At 39.6% G+C, this 21,653-nt stretch overlaps 1 protein-coding gene across 1 annotated transcript; it reads right to left on the bottom strand.

The window, feature by feature from the left end:
* Positions 1 to 5,660: 5,660 nt before the first annotated feature.
* Positions 5,661 to 18,093, bottom strand: Sntn (sentan, cilia apical structure protein). The gene is made up of 4 exons (XM_021182643.1): positions 17,970 to 18,093; positions 15,938 to 15,972; positions 9,640 to 9,779; positions 5,661 to 6,609 (listed from the first exon to the last, which is right to left on the bottom strand). Exons 1-4 carry the CDS (start codon positions 18,077 to 18,079, stop codon positions 6,451 to 6,453), a joined length of 444 nt encoding a protein of 147 aa, XP_021038302.1. The 5' UTR covers positions 18,080 to 18,093; the 3' UTR covers positions 5,661 to 6,450.
* Positions 18,094 to 21,653: the final 3,560 nt, after the last annotated feature.

The raw sequence follows: 21,653 nt of genomic DNA, 5'->3' as shown, positions 1-21,653 counted from the left end.
AAGAGTTGTGGTTAAAGGTTTGTGCTTTTGTAATAGGAATGCATGGTGTTTTCATGAAAAGGACTTGTATAAAATATGACGATGATAGAAAATACTCAGTATCTCAGAAAACTCCAGAAACCATGTTTAGAACTCTGCATGGACTGTCCAAATCCAATTATTTTAAAAAACACGTTATCCCTTTGTAGTTATAAGAGAAATATTAATTTATAGTCATCAGATTGAAATTCAGAAAAGAGGATGCATGCAACAAATGCCTCAGACAAATTCCATACGGTCCCATCTCCTTCATTGTATTCAGCAAATTGGTCTTCATAAGATGTCTCATTAGCTCTACCAGTGCAAAAGTTCAGTTGGTTCTCAGGGCTCCCATTGGTTCCTTTCAAGCTTTCTCCCCTTATAAACGACTATTTAAGGCACAGTCTTAATCTTAAATTTGATCACCCTTTTAGATGTTAAAATAAAGAAAATTAGGGGTTCCAGGATTATTCATGTCATGCTTAGAAAATTGCAAGGGTGTCACAGCCCTTGTATAGGAATATCTTGGCTATAATTAATCATGGGAAATCTTACCAGAGAGATTGTAGTTGGTTTCCTTTCTACAATAGTGAAGAACAGAAAATTTCACTTCTAGGAATGAATAAAATTGTTTCATCAAGAAACTTTGTTGAGGTCATTGCTGGGAAATGAACACTGTAGTCTTTCTAGTGCAAGATATGGATTTTCTTTGAGAAATTCTTTAAGTACTCAGTCAATTTTTTTCTTCTCACTTTCTCTCTTCCTTTTTTGAGATCCTCCTTGAAGATCTGCTCTAAGAAGTTGACTCCTAAGGTCCTGCTCAGTGGGCATGTGTCTTGTCTCCTTGACTCCACACAACAACAGGATCAGGAACACTCCCTACTTATCATTAGTTAATTAAATTCTCTTTCAGATATGCTACTGAGAAGTGATCATTTCAAGAAAAAAATTAAAGTCAGTAATAATTTATTACTTGGCTGTTGTATGAAGAACAAGAAAAAACTGGTCAAGAGATTGAGATAAATAGAAAATAGATGATAGATAGATAGATAGATAGATAGATAGATAGATAGATAGATAGATAGATAGATAGATGGAGGAGACACAGATGGTGGAAAATGTGGATAAAGGGAAACCTCAACTCTCTTTTCAATTTCTGATTCCAGTATTTCATGAGATTTTATTGTACTCTCTTTCTTTCCATTTCGTTACAAGTTCTTGTTCCTTTATAAATTCACTCATTCTATTTTTTTGCTTTGTTTATATGGATGTTCACAGTGGGCATGTTTCTTGCAACTAAAAGACTCCAAGAGTGATCTGTGTCACAGACCCATCCATGATGCTCAGCCACATTTTCAATATGGCACCTTTCAAACAGAACAGAACTCTTGTTCCTGGACTAGAAGTGGAACTATTTCTATTATCTAGGCATCATTTCTCTTGGTTTATCTGTCACAAATGTTTCAGCATACACATGCTTTTGCTCTGTTTTTAATCTTTCCATCAGACAAAAATAGATTCTATAATTGATAGTCCCCTCAGAGGAATGTGACTTTCCATCTGAGTTTGAGATCTTAAAAGTCTGACTGGGAACCCAGACTGCTTGAATGACCCCAAGATTCCTCATCACTCACCAGGTTCTCACACTTCCTTCCATGAAAGGTGTGACTTTGACCTTTTGATTGGTCATCAAGATTGCCATATTCAGCTACTGTTGACTGAGACAAAAACGGCCTTGGGGGGTGGCAGGACAGCCCACAGGATTCTATTTGAGGAATGCCAAATGGTTTTTCAGAGCCCAGCTGGTTCCTTGGTCTCTTGCATGGTGCCTGAAGTGTGCACAGCTATTTTTGTTGAGTTATTATATTATTGCTCACAATGAAATCTAATATTAAAGCAGAAGACTCTCATGCCTGCTACTTGTGTGGTTTTGGGAAAGATGAAAACTCCTGTGTTTCCATTTCCTCATCTGTGAGGTGATAGTAATAGTATCCATACCACCAGCTTTTTGCAGGGCTATTATGTACATGTCCAAAAACCCATTTTACATAAGCTAATAAAGGCAACCAATAGTCTTATCCAGCTGCAAAGCCTACAAACCACAGAAGTGACAAGGCCAGCAGATAGCTGAAGCAAAAGTGGCATTTATGCCTTGGGGGATAACCATTTAGCTGTTTAATTTGAGTTAGGAAGGAATTTTTGCCTGGTTCTCTAATCCAAGAACTGTGCTGGTGAGATTATGGACCCTAGAAGAGAAGATACTACTGCCATTTTCCTAACCAATATAATTTTATCTGCATTCTAAATACATATTTTATACCCACAGAGAAGTGTAGTTCTCACCTGTCATCAAAAAAGCAGTTTTTTAAAAGACAGATGGAGGCTGTTTAAAAGTTCTATTACTGGTTAAAATACAAAGATCAGTAGACCATGGGGTGCCCAACCCCAACTGAAACATTTGGTCCCCAATCTTTACACCATTCTGGAGTATTGCAGAGAAGGGGAAGAGAGATTGTAAGGGACAAAGGACAAGGATGTCTGTTGTGAGATAGTCTTCTATGTGTGACAGAGAATCTGCACCCAGGAAAACTCAAGAATATGGTAGTAAAACAAGATTCCAACAATAACACCAGTTGACATGTTAGTGTGGATGAGCGAAATCTTACAAGACCACACTTTTAGATGAAGTGCTATAGGCAGTTAAGTGCTGCTGAGATATGGAGAATCATTTTTTTCTCCAGGAACGAATCCCCAATAGGTTATGCAATCACAAGTAGTCAGCCCTGAACACATATATGAGCAATTCTAAATGGACTTAGCACACAAAGATTTGTGTTTGTGTGTGTAACAATAATAACTACAATAGAATTGATCAATAATTTGAGAGGGAGTGGGGTACGGAAGAAATTGTTGTGGGTGAGAAGGAGGAATATAAATGATATAGTATTTATATGTGACATTCTCAAAAAGTAAAAAAATAAATGAATAGAATTTTTAAACCAAACTGTATTCCAGTTGAAGCACCAAAATGTAGACACTAAATTAAAGAAAAAACAAACAAACAAACAAAAAAACAAACCAAATCAAACAAACAAAAAAACCCCAGAAAACCTTTTATATGTGAAAATAATCTGGTTAAAAAAAAAACTGTTTTTTATTTTTCTCTTCTACTAGATTCTAAACAAATAGCTTAAAAACAGGAAGCATTTGAAAGCTGAACACAAAAGAAGTGGATTTTCTTTTCTTCTTTTGTTAGCTAACTGAATTTGAATGTTCTGGTTGAACGCACCTACTTCCTGTTAAAGTCTTGGGAGAATGGACAAGTTTGGGATTTTGTTTATGTAGGTTAAAGTCTTGGACTGAAATGGGAGGTTTGGCAAGGAGAGAGCCAACCTGCAGTCCACTGAACTCAAGGGTGGTAAGGGTGTTATCTCTTTTGAAAGGATTTTCATGTTTTTTAAAAAATTATTATTAGATATTTTGTTTATTTACATTTCACCCTTCCTGGTCTCCCCTCCAAAAAACCCCTATCTCATCCTCCCTTCTCCTGTTCACCAATCTACCCACTCCTGCTTCCCTGTCTTGGTATTCCTCCACACTGGGGCATCAAGCCTTCATAGACCAAGGGCCTCTGCTCCCATTGATGCTGGGCAAGGCCATTCTCTGTTACACATGAAGCTGGAGCCATGAGTCCCTCCATGTGTACTCTTTGGTTGGTGGTTTAATCCTTGGGAGCTCTGGGGGTACTGGATGGTTCATATTGTTGTTCCTCCTATGGGGCTGTAAATATTTTCAGCTCCTTCAGTCCTTTATCTCTTCCATTGGGGGCCCTGTGCTCAGTCTAATGGTTGGTTGTGAGCATCCACCTCTGTATTTATCAGGTACTGGCAGAGCCTCTCAGGAGACAGCTCTATCAGGCTCCTGTCAGCAAGCACTTTTGGCATCCACAATAGTGTCTGGGTTTGGGATGAATTCCCAGGTAGGGCAGTCTTTGGATGGCCTTTCCTTCAGACTCTGCTCCACACTTTGTCTCTGTATCTCCTGCCATGGGCATTTTGTTCCCCCCTCTAAGAAGGACTGAAGTACCCACACTTTCTATGTGTATGATCCTGGCAGTGTTTATCTAAGGATAATATAGAACATGAGAAAGGGACTTGGGTGTTAGATTAACTTTACCATGAATGAGAGTATTCTTTATCATCTATCTATCTATCTATCTATCTATCTATCTATCTATCTATCTATCTATCTATATCTAAAAAAGGATTTATTTTACACTTAATGACATGTTTAGGGTTCTTTTCTCACTCAGGTCATCTCAAGACCCAGGCTGGTGGTTGGAGTGGCTTCCATGGTACTTTTTCCTAGTTGTTGTAGCCCAGGGACCCAGAGAAATGGGAAGAGCTTGGGTTGAAATACTTTTACCTGGAACTGGAGTATTTCTCTTCATCTTGGGTGATGCTGGCCAAATCCTAGGCATACACACCTGTAAGGGAGCAGAGAGACACGGTACTACCAGGTGTTTTGCAAATACACTCAAAAACTGTAGCATCTCCCTAAGGGACTTGCTGGCTCCTAACTTCTGGAAGGTATATATTGTGACTCTTACCCTGTGCCTTCCTTTAAGAGTGAACTGGCTGGAGAAGTGAGATAAATGTCAGGTGTTGGGCACTGTGGAATGTAGCTGTGATGAGAACACAAGGACTTCTCTTTCCTTCCCTACACTAAGATAAGATCCTGACCCTGGATGGATCACTTGGATGAATCTCAGTCATCATGAGGCTGGCAGATAAATTCATAGTCTTCTCTAAAGACTGAAGAAAAGGCACTTGGTCAAGGAAGGCTTGTGTTCTACCTGGTGTCTAGTAACCTTTCTGAAGGAACTTGAATATTTGTCACCATCTATTGTGCTGACCACCTGAAGGCCTGCACTCTTCAGGCATGAATAAAAGCTTTTATGAGACTCTATCTTAGAGATTATCATATGACATGTGTATGTGTGCATGCACATGTGTGTTTGTGTGTGCATGAGTGTGCATGTGTGTGTATGTATGTGTGTATGTCTGTGTATATGTGTGTATGCATGTGCATGTGTATGTGTGTGTGTGCACATGCGTATATGTGTACACATGTTTGTGGTGTGCATGTGTGTGTATGTATGTGTGTATGTCTGTGTATATGTGTGTATGCATGTGCATGTGTATGTGTGTGTGTGCACATGCGTATATGTGTACACATGTTTGTGGTGTGCATGTGTGTGTATGTGTGTGTGCATGTACATGCATATCTTTAGTCTCATGTATCACAGTCAAGATTTGTCTTGAACTCTTGATCCTTCTGTGCTCAAGTGCTAGGATCACAGGTATGCAATACCAAACCTGGAAGGTTCTTAAAACTCATGTTTATTTAGATACAATTCATAATTTACATACATATAATTTATCTATTTTAGTGTAAAGTTTTAAGAGTATGATAAATGCATTTACTTGGGTAACAAAAACACTGTCATGCCCTTAAGAACTCCCATGTGTACCTTTGTAGACAATCTCACTTTCAACTCAGACTCTGGCAACTGCTGACCACAGTGTTTTTTTTTGTTGTTGTTTTGTTTTGTTTTGTTTTTCTTTTTTCTTTCCTTTTACAGGTCAGCAAGGGTCTGATATTTGAACAAATGTTCTTGTAATAAACTATGTTTATCATTCTGTAGCCCTCATTTTATTTATAATTGCAGTGTGTTTTAAACTTATTAAATAGTTGGTCAGAGCTAGGGAGATGGGTCATATTTTAAATTACTCACTAATGCAATCATGAGGATCTGAGTTTGATCCCTAGAACTCACTTACAAAAAAGCTGGGCATGGGGAAAGTACCAGCACTGGGGAGGTAGAAAAGGTGAATTTCTGGGGATCACTGATCCACCAGTTTAGCCTTTCAGTGAGCCTCAGGGCAATGAGAACTAAAAAATTAAGGTAGAGATCACAAGAAAAAAGAACACTGGAGATTGACTGCTGGTTGCCATATGTACATGTATAGTTACCATCACACAAATACATGCACAATGTTGCATAAACATAGACACAGAAAATATTGTTGTATGCCTTATTTTTTTTCTGGAATTGTGTAAACATGAGAAAGGGAAGGAGTTACCTGGCCATTCATCACTGCAGTTTTAAAATAATGTTACTGGGAAGATGCTCACAAATTTGATTTCATGATCAATGAATAAATGTGATTCCACACTCAGTAGGAAATGCCTTTAAGTTGCTCATTACTCATCAAAAGTGGTATCCAGTTTATCGTGTCACAAATCATATCATTCAAACATTTCTGAAGAGAGTTGCAGTCCCACACTTATTACAAACCAGATAGAGACACATTTAATGATGTGGCACAGCCTTGGCCATTATTTTGCCCATCACATGTTTAAATTTGTTTATTTCATAGTATTTTCATTCCACATATTTTGTAGCAGATCTGACATGATGGCAAGGCTCAGGAGCAAGATCACGAAGTCCTCAAAGTCCAGCTTATTTTCTGTGTGCTCATCAAGCTCAGAAAGGATGTCTTGGTATTTTGGTTTGGTTTCTTCTCTCTGAAAATAAAGAATAAGTGGACCTCTCTTGTATATAAACTTCATATTTAGAGGTGGTAAAGAAAACTATATATGTTACTAACAATCTAGCACGGCCAGTGCCATCACTGGGGAAATCCTTCCATGGCTTGTCTCTGAAAATTCTTACATTGATCTTCCTGGTACTTCCATTATACCTGAGCTGTGGTGAACTACCAGAGAATTAAGTAACTTGCTTCAAAGTAAGCAGCTTTTCCTGTGGTGCTAAGATTGTGGCCTTATCTGCCTGATTCCAGAACTATACTCTTAACTAGTAAGTTATTTTGCCTTTCTTCAGACACAGAATTTTCTGTTTTCAAATTTTAAATATATAATCTCTTCACTATAGGATATATAACTTATGTGCTCCCTGGACTGTGTGATTATTCAGAGCCACAGAATAAACTGTGCTAGAAGAATGTACATTGCTTTGTGTGATTGTTCAACAATTAATCTGATTGTCAATTATACCCAGGCACATAGATGTCATACATAGACTGCAGGAAAACATCTGATCAGCAAATAAATGGGGAACCCTTTCAGTTTCAAACATTTCAAACAACAGCTGGAAACTTTGACATTAAGCACAGAAATGTCATCTGAGTCACTCTGGTGCATAGCTGATTGTGGATTCAGTTTAACCACAAATGCTCATCTGTGCACTGGCTGTAAAAGTTCCAGGAATGCTTGAGACATTTTTGGAATGATGGTGCATTCTGTTACAGTCTAAACCCATCCTTGTCTCTCTAGGTTGGCTGTCCAGGCCACATCTTTAGCCAGAGTCAAAGGAGCTCTTGACCATTTGCTACAAGATAGCTGAACAGTTCTTGGAAAGGGTCAAGAGTTCAATAAAAGATAGGACTCTTTTGGTGTGACTGCCCAGTTTTCCCAAAGATAATGGAAGTGTAAGTCTTTCTGCTCCCTCTGTTCTGCATATGGAAGGATCAGAGAGCTGCTAAGCTCTAGTCACTGAAGGATTAACCAGTCATTCTGTTTTAATATCTTCTAGGCAATGCTCACAGGTGCTAGTTTTATTGTATTTTACTGGTGATTATGTTTTAAGACTAGAAATTGTGCTTAGGCTTATGAGAAAGGTAACATTCTCTTTAGGACCTAGGCTTAGCAAAATGGTGCCACACATTTTACCAGAGGACTTCTCACCCCCTTTGCAGGAGGTTTAAAACAGTGGTTCTCAACCTGTGGGTCGCAAACCATTCAGAGTCCTATGAGCATTTTACAGGGATCGAAAAGAGGTAGTTACATTATGATTCATAACAGTAGCAAAATTACAGTTATGAAGTAGCAAGGAGAATAATTTTATGGTTGAAGGTCACCACAACACAAACTATTTGATGGCCACTAGTGCTCACACACCCACCTTAGAGACAGAGAACTTCACTGTTGGGCTAAGGCAGGGTTTTCATTTCACATGATTGACAAAGTTTAACCAGCACCATTGAGCCAGAGATGCCCTTGCATGAACCATCCCCTCTGTTGTCCTGAAATAAGGCTTGGCTTCCTGGATCTATACCACAGGGATGGATTTCATTTGGGCAAGGGTGTGTCTGCTGAGAAACTAGCTATCATTTGGTTTTACTGACACTGTAGGACATGAAGCTGAGAGCATCTTCCCTAATGAAAGATATTTTTAGAAATATGACAGTTTATATCAAGATGATATTCCCACTCACTTCTCCTTATGCTTCTTAAATACCCTCCAGAGATCTGACCTCCAGATGAGGGGCTTTTGTTCTCTCTGGTGTACATAATTTATTTTGGCAACAGATACAGGCAAATATGACAACAGGATCATTTCCCACCCCTTTATTTAAAAGCCCCCCTCCAGTTTATCTGAAGTTCTACCAAGTATTTCTGCTTAAAAATAGTTTTTCCTTAAAAAACACACAAGGTATAATACAGAATATTTAGAAAAATATTTTAACAAGAAAAATGTAAGCATAACTCTCAGAGAATGCTAAAGAACTCTCATTACCATTACTTTCTACTTGTGTGTGTGTCTGTGTAGAAAGAGGGGTGTGAGTGTGTTATGTATGATATGTGTGCTGGATGTATAATGCACGTAGGTGTGCATTTGGAAGTCAGAAGACAACCTCAGGTGTTCATCCCCATCTTCTGCCTTTTTAAAATTAGGCTCTCTGTTGGTTACCTTTCAATACACCCACATAGGTGGCCAGATTGCTTACAAGGTTTCTCCTGACTCCAACTCCTATCCTATTCTAGGACCACTGAGTATGCTTGCTATGATGGGTGCTGAGGGTTCATACTCATGTTCTCATGCTTGTGTAGCAAATGTTTTACTTATTGAGCCATCTCGCCAGATCCCTGTAGTCATTTTCATATATGTTATACCATGCATATGTATACACACACACACTGTCGGAACTACTGGCTCACTGGAAGCTATAATATTAATCTGGCTCTTCCCCCAAGTGATATTTTATATAATTTAGTACACTAAAAACCATACACACACACACAAAGACAATTGCTATCTTTTTAATATCTCAGAGCATACTAGGAATTTATAGACAACTTTTATATATTTTGTTAGACCAGACTCTTGTTCATCAGAGGGCAGAGTAAATCTTGGTGGTTTAGGCTTGGGTATATCCTTTATTCTTTCTTGTAAGAGTTCCATAAGTCAGCATAGCCCCAAAGTATGAACTTATGTATATGACATCATGTAATTCAATGGTGAAAGGTGTCAGAAAAATTAAATAATATAGCAGGTAATTTTTGCTCATACTTCAAACACTATATTTTTAATGTTCAGAATCCCTTCTTTGGTTTATTATCAGAGCAAGATGGTTTCAGTATTTTGCCATTTAACTATGCAACTGGAATTCCAACTCTGAGCCACATGTTAGCTTAGATACAGGATAAATACTCATATAAACATTTGTTGATTGAAATAATACGATGACATCCTAGAGCTGGAGTTCCTTGCTGTTTGGTGTGAGGCTTGTTTATTCATGCAGTTAGTTCTCTTACCTCTGTGAATTTTTTAAATTGGGTTTGTAGCAGTTTCTTGGCAGTGGCTTTCCCAAGTTTACCATCAGGGTCAGAAGCATTTCTGAAAACCAGAGCAATAGTAGCAATGGCTTTTTCCAGATCTGACCCCTTCTTCAAAGCTAGGAGAGAAGAAATTTGCAGTGATGAATCAGAATAAGAATGATGCTCTGTGCAGACACAGGGATGTGTCTTCCACAGGAACTGGGGGGAATAAGGTTGAAATTTCGTCAGTGTGACCCAGCGCTTGGGCACATTTCCCCTGTTCTTAATCCCTCTTTGGGATTATCTGACTCTGTATCTTTAAGCAATACAGCACGAAGGTTCCTTTCATAGCATTTGAGCTAGTAGGCTGAGATTTGACACCTGTTTACCATGTGGCCCTGAGAAAAGCCCCTTACTCCACTAAGCCTTGCTTTTCTAAGATGTACTTTCATCCACTTACTCAGCAAATATTTACTGAGCACCTACTTTATGCTAATCTTATCCTTCGGTATTAAAGAGACATGGTGTAAAAACTTCAAGTCCTGTTTTTGTGCAATTTATATTCTGTTAGAGATGGTGCACTTCAAGTGATAAAAGTAATGGCATTGGGGCAAGCTGTGACATAGTGACATTTGCATCAGCTTTTACTCAAACACTGTGATGTTCCAGTTAGTTTCTCTAATTTAGGATCTTTGATGGGGAAGACAGGGATGATCCCTTCCTTCCAAGTGGGCAGCATCCAATGCACACAAAGATGCAAAGACCCATTTAAACAACTCTACACACCAATACATCTGTAGGGACAGGACGATCATACTTTATAGCTGTGCTTTGTTGACCTTTCTCTCTAACTAGACAACATACTCCATGAAGCCCTTTGTTTTTCTCCCTACTGTCCCAATAGCACCAATGTCTACTGCATAGTAGGGCTAGTCAAAGCCATGAATGAATGAGTAAGAGGAAGAGCAATCGATCTCACAGATGTCAGTTCAGGCAAGATGCAGCCATCATGGAGTCAATGAATGCTCAGTACACTGAGTGATAAGATTAAATATGATCTCTGCTCATGTGTCTTATGATTTAGTAGATAAATAAGCATTAATCAAGAGGATACATATTTGGGTTTTATATATTTAATAATGCATGAAAAAAATGTTTGTTTTTCTTCCTTTCAAGCATTTGGCTTCATCACTATTTTTATTGTGCCACTTTGGCAGGTGTTAAGAATATCTCAGTATGCTGTTTGTTTGTACTTCTAGTGACTAACTATGCTAAAAAATCTTTTTGTGTGTTTATTTACCATCTGTGTACATTTCTTGATGAAATATCTATTGAAGTCTATTAATGAGTTTTGTCCATATTTAGATGGAAAGTTTAGAATTTTCGATTTTTGAAAGTTCGGTGTCTACTTAAGATATGTCATTATAGCATAAGAGATTTTTAACCATTTTCTCCTAGTCTGTAGATCATCTTTTAAATTTCTTCTTTTAATGTGTGTACATGTATGTTTGTGTGTGTGTGTGCGCGCGCGCGCATATGCGTGTTTAAGCAAGTATGCATGTGTTCCATGGTCTGTGTAATTGTGGAATTAGTGAACACAGTGTAGGGGGCAGTTTCCTCTTACCATGGGGACTGAACCCAGGGCAATAGGCTTGCATGACAAGGACCTTTATCCCACTGAATCATCTGACCCTATGTCCCACCTGCTGTTTTTTAAATTTTTCAGCATGGTCTTTTTCAGGGGTAAGGTACTTTATTTTGTTGGGTTCAATTTTTCTTTTGGAATCATTTGTTTTATTTTTCTCTTAAAAGATTTCTTTTCCCCACCCCCACAAAAAACCTTATGTTCCATTTAAGTTAATAATCTATTCTAACTCAATTTTGCGTAAAGTAGGTGACTTAAAGTGAGGTCATGTTTTTGCTTCATCTGGAGATGTCCCATTGCTCCAGTACCAGTACTTGAAGGCATTTCCTTCACTGAACTCTTTTTGTCAAAAATTGGCTAAGGGTCTAAAGGACAACTGAGAGTTTAAGAGCAGTGGCTCTTCAGCAGGTTTGGGTGCAATTTCCAGCATGGCATCTCACAATTGCCTCCAGTCCTGAGGCATCTAACAGCCTCCCTGGCCTTCACAGACATCAGATACACACACATGGTATACAGCCATATGCAGGAAAAAGCCAATTCACATAAAATTTAAAACAGCAGCAACAACAACATAGAGCAAAGAAGAAATCAAAGATTTTAATGTAAGACTCAAATGTAGAGAAAGACAGGCAATTTCTTTTTCTTTTTCTTTTTTTCTTTCTCTGTAGCCCTGGCTGTCTTAGAACTCACTCTGTAGACCAGACTGGCCTTGCACTCACATATCTACCTGCCTTTGCCTTTGGAGTGCTGGGATTAACTGTGTATGTCACTACTATCTGCAGAGAACTTTCAGGAAATTGACCAAAATAGCACACCAAATAATCCTAAAGACTGATAAAATGGGATTGTGTGCCATGAAAAAACAACCTCTGTGCAGCAACAGAAGCAATTTTCAGAGCAAAGCATAGCCTACAGAGTGGAGGGAAGTCTGCGGCTAACAGGTATTAATGTCTAGAACCTATAAGACCTTCAAAATTCAATTTAAAAAGTCAGTCAATGAATAAATGCATTAATGAGCTGGATAGGTGGTGCTCAAAGGAAGAAAGACAAATGACTGAGAAGTACTGGTAAAAGTTCAAAAGTGTATGGGGCAGATAGAGAAGGGAGGGAGGAGGGAAGGAGACAACGAGGGAAGGACGAAGGGAGGGAGAGACTGTCTGAGTGTGAAACACACACACACACACACACAGAGAGAGAGAGAGAGAGAGAGAGAGAGAGAGAGAGAGAGAGAATGCAGGTGTGCATTTTCAGGCCTCTGGTCAGTTCCTTGAGTCTGTGTTCTATACCTTTGCTGACATTCTACTGTCTTGGTAACCGTAACTATAAACAAAATCTTACCAATCTGGACAGTGGCTCTTGTTATTTCATGCATTATCCATATTGTTGTGGTTATTCTAGAGCCTTTTTTTCCAAATAAAATTTAGACTACGTTTGCTGATCTTCAGAAACCTGCTGGGATGTTTAATACAAATTGCACTAAAGGCCAATTTGGAGGCAAATCAATGTCTTCGATTTTTGGCAAGTATTTGATTTCTCCTTCAAGCTATCATTTCATCAGTGAAGAGCAATTAGGACTTGGCTGGTGACAGGTTACCAGTAAGTGGAAGAACTGGGATTGGAAATGTCAAAAATCTGAGGTGATGCACTGAGGCAACTCTCTGCTTGCTTTGCTTCCTGTTGAATCTGCAATGCTTTGGGCTATGCCTTGCAAAAATTTGTTAAGTGAACAGCCATGAAACGAACTTTACCCTCCTCCTCCTCAGTCTCCCTTTTGCTTCCAAAGTCTCAATTTTATGCTCTTGTGATTTGTGCTTTTGACTTGCAACTTATGCTTCTCCTGATCCGAAATGTCAGCTTCCCAGGGATACCAGCCTCAGAGAAATGTCCTTCCATTCTTAGCTCTTTCTTGCCCCATCCCTAGCTATCTCATCCCCCAATCTCTGCCACTTCCGGGAAGTGTCTAGCATGTTACTGCTCACTAAATACTGGGGTATGGGCATATTTCTTTTAGCTCCTCATCAGTCCATCCATATGTATGTGTGCATGCACATGTATGCATGTACTATGCTACTTTGTCTATTTTTAATAATCTTGATGTCAAATTTAAGATGCTGAAGAATGAATCCTATTTACAATGTCTTGCTTTGAAGAAATGGTTGCCTGGATGGAACACATTACTTTCTTTAGGAAATAAATCCATGATAAATTTGGACTTGTCAATTTATTGATCAATAATCAAAAATAGAGATGGTATAAGAAGAGCTTCTCTACTGAGTCTGAGAGTGTCCTTGGAGCACAGCAGTTGGTGATACTCTGTTGGATGTACCTGCCTGATCAGAAAGGAGTAATTCTCAGGCTCTGAGTGAGTTCCTTAGACAGGATGGGCACCTTCCTTTGTTATACTGTTCAGGGGCCTTTCAAATGTAATCTTACTTAATGCTTCCTCACACCTACAGGGGGGTATTATTTGTGTCTTAGATTTACATATCAGAAACCTACTCTTGGAGAGACTATGCATAGTCGGCCATCACTGCAAAGAGAGGCCCATTGGACTTGCAAACTTTATATGCCCCAGTACAGGGGAACCCCAGGGCCAAAAAGGGGGAGTGGGTGGGTAGGGGATTGGGGGGGTGGGTTGGGGGACTTTTGGGATAGCATTGAAAATGTAAACGAGGAAAATACCTAATAAAAAAATAAATTAAAAAAAATCACACTGCTCAGAGATGGAAGGGTCTCTCTAACTGCAAAGCTGACAGAAAGACCAGCTATTTTGGGGCAAGTCTGTGCAAGGTCACCCACACTGGTTGTGGAAGCGAGGCATTTCCCAGCCCTGGTGGAGTTTAAGTCTGCTTGTCTGAATGGGACTCCATCTGGACTTTACAACTTCACATTCTTGTCCTACCTCTCTTAAAAGCACACATTTTTCTCCCAACTGTAAAATAGCATATGCTCTTGGTAAAAATAGAGCTAGAAATATTTAAATTAAGATATAGAAAAGAGTTGTTTGTCCTACCAATGGGAAAGATATTTTTCTAAGGCCTTTTTGTGTCCCATCTTCACAGTTTGCTTCTTCCCTTAATAAACCAAGCAGGTTGCCATCTAGCTTTCTCTCTCTCTGCCCTGTACACTCATGAATTATTAGATGCATATTTTAAAGGACCACTTTTGGGTTAGAAAAGTAAAGGCAGCTTTTATTGACTGTCTTGTCTTTGGTATTTGGACGTGGGTATGGGTGAAAAACAGCTCTCAGGACTGCTTTGTGTTACCCTCTTCTGTACCATAGCCCATTGGAGTAAATTTTGAACTATGTACAGTTCATTCCTACTCTATGCATCTCGTGAGAATGTAACAATGCAGCTTTCGATCTGGGCTTCAGAACAACACTGACCTCATAGAATAGACCACAGCAGTGAATACTTGATAGTGTATATGACTTAACTCATTTAATGCATGGGCCAATCCTTTGAAGTAGGTCCAGTTTACAGATGAAGACATTGAGGCATAGAAAGATTAAGTAACTTACCCAAAGACACGAAACTAAACTGGCTTCATTCTCAAGTTCTCACTCCTTCTAAGAGTTGTTTTTCAGGAAACTATTCGTCAGGAGTCTTTCCTAAACAATCAGAAGGGGCAACAGGCCCCTCTGTTGTACTTCTCTTATTTCCCGAACATAGCATCTCCATAACTCTCAAACTGAAAACTTTATCTCAGCTGTCTCCTAGATCAGTGTTTTCCAAAAACATTGACTGCAAACCACAATAGTAATTTAAAACATTCTTGTAGACAAATTAAAAGACTAAGACACGAGTAAAATTGATTTTAATAGTATATGTTACTCAACTCAATAGAGTAAAAATGTCAACAGGCAGTTAATACTAAGTTCATGAGATTTTATACACTATGTTTATTAATTTCTTTCAGCTTTATAATATTTATTCAAATTAAGCACTGCCCCAGTAGCTCTCTATGGCTGGTGTGTACCATGTGGGATAGGGCAGGTCCAAGCTAAGAATGACACCATTGTATGTTCATTAGAATTTTTCTCAGACCCTGGTATGTAGTGGATCTCAGAATACATGCAATATGTGTATTAAGCTGAACTGAGAACTTCAGAGCCATTTTCTGTGTTTGCCTTTTTTGTCCCCTAAAGCATGGGGCAGTACACACATTAAGTACTGGATTTGGTGAAATTCTAACAAATTAGTATCACAGAATCACCACATTTAACTCCATGAGGTATCAGAATCACCTCAATTTAGAAATTTTTCTCATATAAGTTACTTTTTCAAGTGGAAAAGAGGCATCTTGCTGAACACACATCTTCTGCCCAAGCACATACAGGTAGTATAGACAGATCTGACAGTTCCTAAGGCCCTGTTTAATATTCCCCAGGCCAGCAAGTCCCCAGATACCCAACTCCCTTGACATTAAGTACATATGTGTACCAACCCCTAAACACACAAAGACCATAAGTCCAAATAGCATGGAGAGAAAAAGTTTCATTAATGTTTGATGCTTTATCCAGATCTTGGGCATTCTTGTTTGATGCTTTATCTCACATCTTGCTCATTCTTGATCTTATTAATTTTAACTCTTGGCCTGCTGTTATGGAGCAGCAAAGACATACATGTCAACCCTTCCATGGCTTACCTTTTATTGAAGCCAGTTGCTTAGATATTGAAACACTGCCAACAAAATAAAAGAAATAAAGTGATTTTCAAGTTTGGACACTGATGTCTGCATAAAGCAATACATGACTTAAATTATTGTTTTCAACAGATGTCCTTGCAAGTGCTTGCCACACAGCAAAAAACAACACAACACAAAACAAAACTAAGCAAAACAAAACAATCTGCATATTCCTGGTTCTTATATGGCCCTGTGACGTCAGTTCCTTCAACTCGGAAAGGAACAAGGAACACTTTACTGTGATCTTTTCTGTGCCTAGGAAGATGGAAGGCAAAAGTACTTCTTAAGTATAGGAAGCAACTTGTAGATGCTGGGGCTTTCATCATTCCAAGTTGCTACATGGCTGCATGGAGTGAAGCTGTCATAGACCTGGAACTCAACTCAGATGAAAAAATGAAAATAATGAATTCTTGTTTATACAACAGTATAGAGTGCTAAGCTTTAAGTGTGTTTCCTCTAGGTATTTAGCCTACCACCCTAATCTGGGAATGAGATGCATTAGTGGGTGGTAGAGACATGTTCTCTTGCAGCTTAGGGTCTAGAGAAAAAGACATCAAACAGGTAATGCCTTACTGAGCAACAGAAACACATGCAAAGGGAAGGGTTAACTTTGTCTACAGTCAGGGTAATGGAACAAGCCTCACGAATCAGTGAAAGAGGAGGAGCATGCTTTCATTAGAGAGAGCATTGTAGTGAGTGAATCCCAGAAGTAAGGGAAATGGCTTGATGGAAGAACTCAAGCAAAGACAGTTGGAAACTAAAAAAAGAAAGCAGTGGGGGAAGGTATGGCTCCAGGGTTAGGGTCTGAAATTACTGAGACTTAGAGCTTCATAAAGCAAGTCAAGTGGGGACCACATATCAGAGGTGTATCTGGGAAATATTTCACCAGCTAATCTGAAGTAGGTAGAAAGTTGCCCTATGGAAGACAAGAAAAGCAGAGCCACTTTATAAGCAGTACATCAAAATTTGCATGATTTTTCACATCTCCCATTCTCAAAGGGCTAGGAAATACAAAGAACAACAGGGTATGGCCATCAGGGGAATACTGCTGGTGCATCCTTAGAAGGGAATTTTGGATTGGCAATCTGGTTTTGGCATCAAGTAGTAGGGGTGTTACTGCTTTATGATGGGGAAGCTTTACTTTTCTCTGTTGTAGGGAATGCCTGCCTGCCTATACTATGTGTTAGGACCCCAAGGCTCTTCTCTGTGAGTTCTTCCTGATTTTCTGAAACCTCTACATTATTAGAATGTAAGGAAGGATGGAGGGGGTGCTATCTTTATTCCTTTCACAATGTTCACTTAGGATGGAGAAGGTGCCAACTTTATTCCTTTCACAATGTGCACTTAGGATGGAGAAAGTGCCATCTTTTCCTTTTTCACAATGTGCACTCAGGATGGAGGAGGTGTCATCTTTATCCCTTTCACAATGTGCATTTGCCACATGGCACGTGTTGGCTTTTATCACCCTGATTGATTTTCTGTCTCTTCCACTAGAAAATGAAGACCCTGACAAGCCAGAGATCAACAGTTTTATCCCCACACATTCCACCTCTTGTCTGGCAGAATACCTTATTCTTGTTAAGTGTTCCAATACTGCTTTTGGACAAAAAGTTGGTATCCTAAATGGGATTCCATGAAAAGGAACGTTTTTCACTTGTTAGACCCAGTTTACACATTTGAATGATATGAAAGTTTCTCCCATCAAAGATACATTTGAAGACTACTCTGTACAGTAGAAATCAGCACCAAGTTTAATTTGCAATTATATCTCAAAAGGCAATCAAAGATCTTTCTATAATTCCATATTTTCAGTTCACAGGCAAAGCTTCAAGTTTGTTCTCTTTGTTTCTCCAACTTAACTTTAATCTGGACTTGTATGACCAGAGACAGCAAGTTTTCAATATCATGGCTACAAACTTATGGATATGACTAGATTGGAACTATATCTACAAATTTACTGGAACCCTATAAAGGAGAGTCAAATGTTACTGACCTTTTAGGCATTTTGCTAGGTGCTGAAATGGATGCTGGGGCTTCAGAAGGACTGGGCTCTCCTCTTGAGTGGATCGTGTGGTCCCAGGTGCTGTGCATACAGCCTCCCATACTCTTGCTTTGCCTGTTGTGCATCAGCCCTTCCTAAGCAACAGTCACCTGCTCACTGTTACTATTGTTATTCATTCCATGGCAACTGAATAATGACACTTGAAAAACTTTTTCCCAGTGTTATTGTATGTAGCTGTTGAATCATATGTTTAATCAACATTTGAGTGTCTCTTATGGGTCATGTGCTACGCAGGGTTCTGAAATCAATAGGACAGCCATCAGGATTAGACACAATTCTTTTCTCAGTATGTTTACTGGAATGACTAACATTAGTTAGGTAAGTGTTTAAAATGTGGTAGCTGTAAAGTGCTATCCTATGTAAACCAAGAGGTCAGTCAGCTATCAGGTGAAGCATCCTTCAGAAAGTGATGGATGGATAGATGTTAACTAGATGCAAGTGTGAGTGGTCTATGTTGGAAGTAAGGCTGTGACAACATTGTGTGCTGATCAGAACAGAGAAGCACAAAGGTCACTGTGACTGATGGGCAGTGTAGCTTTCATGGAAGCTGAAGAGAAGAATGGCTATGCAGAGACCTGCAACCACAATGGAGGGTTCTGTGTCTAAGTCAAAACAATGAGAACCCATTTGTAAGGTTAATGAAGCTAGATTCACAGTTTGGATTCTTTATCTCAGTTGAATGAATCTAATTCATAGACAACATGTCTAATAATTGCTGAAGTCACTGGTGAGTTAATGAGAGGAAACAGGAAGAGAAGCTGCAAGAGTCACCATTCAGGATGCACACTGACCTGTCACTGCTGTCTCTGGTCACTACTGACAATCAGTGTGACCATGTCATCATGCTGCCTGCTCTTTTTATTTTATTTATTTGTTTATGCATGTATGTATGTATGTATGTATGTATGTATAGACAGGGTTTTTCTGTGTATAACCCTGGCTAACCTGGACCTTGTTCTGCAGACCAGTCTGACACTGTACTCAGAGATCCACCCTGCTTTTGCCTCCCTAGTGCTGGGATTAAAGGCATGCACCACCACTGACTAGCTGCCTTCTTTTTAAAAGTTGATTTGTGTGTGTGTGCATGCATACATGTGTGCATCCACATGTGGATTCTAGAAGTCATCTTTGCGTGTCCTTCTTGATTACTCTCTACTTCACACTTTACTTTTTGAGGCAAGGTCTCTCAGTGAGCCTGGGACTCAAAAGGTACCTTACCAAAGTTCTGGGATTATAGGCCCATACTTCTGTGCCCAGCTTTGTAACACTGGTAGTGGTGGGCCAAACCTAGGTCTTCTTATCTACATGGGAAGTACTTAATTGACTGAAGCCCTGTGCCGCTTCTTTTCATGGGCTCCCTTTTCTTCTTGTCCTTTTAGCTTTTTGCTACTCTGTAGTGGCTTTCACACAAATCTGGAAATGAGAGGAAGAATTTGTTTAGCTCTACGAATTATAATTGCCCACACTGGCCTGTTTCACTGTCAGCCCATGCACTACATAGCCTGGATAGATACTGAGTCAATTTCACTGATCAAATTACAGCCTTAGCGTTAGGCCAGGTGGGGTGATGACTAAAGTCCTAGTACAGTAATTGCATAGGCAGGAGAACATAGCTTTTTGTTTTGGGTTCCTTTGTTTGTTTTGTTTTGTTTTGGCTAGCTTGGGCTCCATAGTGGGATCCTGGTCCTAAAATCTAAAAAACGAAACATGCACAGAGTTGGTTTCTTTTACAAGTCACCTTGGATAAGATTTTGGGATCTAGACTTTAGCAATTCAGACCACTCTGATGTTTAGCATCAACAGCTGCTAGAAATGGTCACAATAGGCATGGAAGAGGAAGCAGTAGGCTTTTCATCCCAATTTGGTCACTTGTTCCTTGTATTTCCTGAGATGAGGTAGTTAAAACTGTGAAGTCTGATTTCTCATCTGTAAAACAACTTTTTTTTTTTTCTGATGTAGTTACTGTTCAAGGTGGATGGGTTCATGCCAGAGAAGCACTTTAACATGGTCTGATATGGAAAGGCAAATCAATGAATATTAATTCCCAAGAGGGTGATGTTGGAGATGACTTTATCATTAGAGTCCTAGCAAGATGCAGGCTCTGACTGAGATGATACCAGAGATGTTCATCAGAGGATGCTCAGTGGGAAGAGAAGGGAAATGGAACACACATGAGGCACAGGAAGAAGCTACTGCCACTGTCTGTTTTGATGGGTACCAGTATTGTGGAGCATGGGGAGAGCTGAATTCTTGGGGCAGAGACCATTTGACAGTCAGCTATTTTGAAGAAACAAGGCAGCCACTGATGTAATGGCAGAAGCAGGGAAGGACTGGAATGAAATTTCCCATACTCTGATCTAAATCTGTGCCTCCCATTACCTAAGCTCAAAGAAGTCTTGCAGAAGTAACTGCAGGGGTGGTTGCCAGGGCATAGACAAGGGTGGAAAATGGAATGAGAAGGAGAGATAAACTAGGTCATCAAATAAGAGAATACAGGAGAAGTAATGGAAGTAAAATGACAGGAATCTGCATCAATACATGTGTTAGCCATAATGGGTCTGAAATGCCGCTGGCATTCTCTGAAAAACCCACGTTTGTAAAGGCAGGTACTCCTGGACCTTTTTTCCCACTACTGAGTTTCACAATATTCTGGAGCATTTAGACTATTTATACTAGGCTTTCTTAAGCCATCTGAGTAAAATATTTTTAAAAAGACTCCCTCAGTCAATTGGACCTTGAGGCAATGTGAAGACAGTATGTTGAGTGCATGGAGTAAATGCCAAATTAGGGACAGGGACCATGGAGGCAGCCTGTGTGTGTGTGTGTGTGTGTGTGTGTGTGTGTGAGAGAGAGAGAGAGAGAGAGAGAGAGAGAGAGAGAGAGAGAGAGAGAGAGAGAGAGAGAGAGAGAGAGAGAGAGAGAGAGAGAGATGGCTCTGTGGGTTTACCTGGCAAGAACACAGGACCACCTGTATGAGAGTGGCAGCTGTGGGAGGCTTGTATGCCAGTTGTAGGCTGGATAGACACGGAGATTACTAGGGGTTGGGGTTTCATAAGCTAGGGGAATGCCATCACATACAAGAGTGGGTTTGCAAAACTAGGTTGCTCTCATAATTGTGTTCTCTTTCTTCAAGCCATTGAGCAAAACCAAAAAAGCAGGTTGTTAGAGAGTCCAAGGCCTGCCTGTTGGGGGTTGGCTAAGCCTCTTTGTTCACTTGGGTCCAAGGCCTGCCTGTTGGGGGTTGGCTAAGCCTCTTTGTTCACTTGGTGTTAAGTTCATTCAGGGATCCAGAAGCTGCAGCTTTGTGTGGAGTTTGAGGCCACTTAGAACTAGAATTTTGCATTTTTTCATGTGTGCTCATTTTCTGGCTACAAGGACTCCTAGATTCTTGCTATTTAAGAGTCATTGTTGCTGTTCACTATGCTCTCTGAAAAGATACACACTAGCTTCATCCCAAGACATGCAAGCAGACAACACTTCCCACTCAGTTAGGGTGATTGTCACAGCTCCAGGCTTTAGATAACGCTCTTGTGCTAACAATTTGTGAAGCTTTTCTTTGACTATGACCTTCTGAAATGATGATCTGTCATCATTTACGAACAATGATATTCTAAC

The sequence above is a fragment of the Mus caroli genome, chromosome 14 (assembly GCF_900094665.2).
Source record: "Mus caroli chromosome 14, CAROLI_EIJ_v1.1, whole genome shotgun sequence".
NCBI lineage: Eukaryota > Metazoa > Chordata > Mammalia > Rodentia > Muridae > Mus > Mus caroli.
Note: the sequence above shows the minus strand (reverse complement) of the source record. Positions and strands in the feature narration are given on the sequence as shown.

Excerpts from the sequence above, each read along its gene's own strand:
- Sntn (XM_021182643.1), bottom strand. The coding sequence starts at position 18,079 with ATGGGAGGCTGTATGCACAGCACCTGGGACCACACGATCCACTCAAGA. Across the intron at positions 15,973-17,969 it reads CCTAGCAAAATGCCTAAAAG|TGTTTCAATATCTAAGCAAC; the intron begins GTCAGTAACATT and ends TTTTGTTGGCAG. Across the intron at positions 9,780-15,937 it reads GCAACTGGCTTCAATAAAAG|CTTTGAAGAAGGGGTCAGAT; the intron begins GTAAGCCATGGA and ends CTTCTCTCCTAG.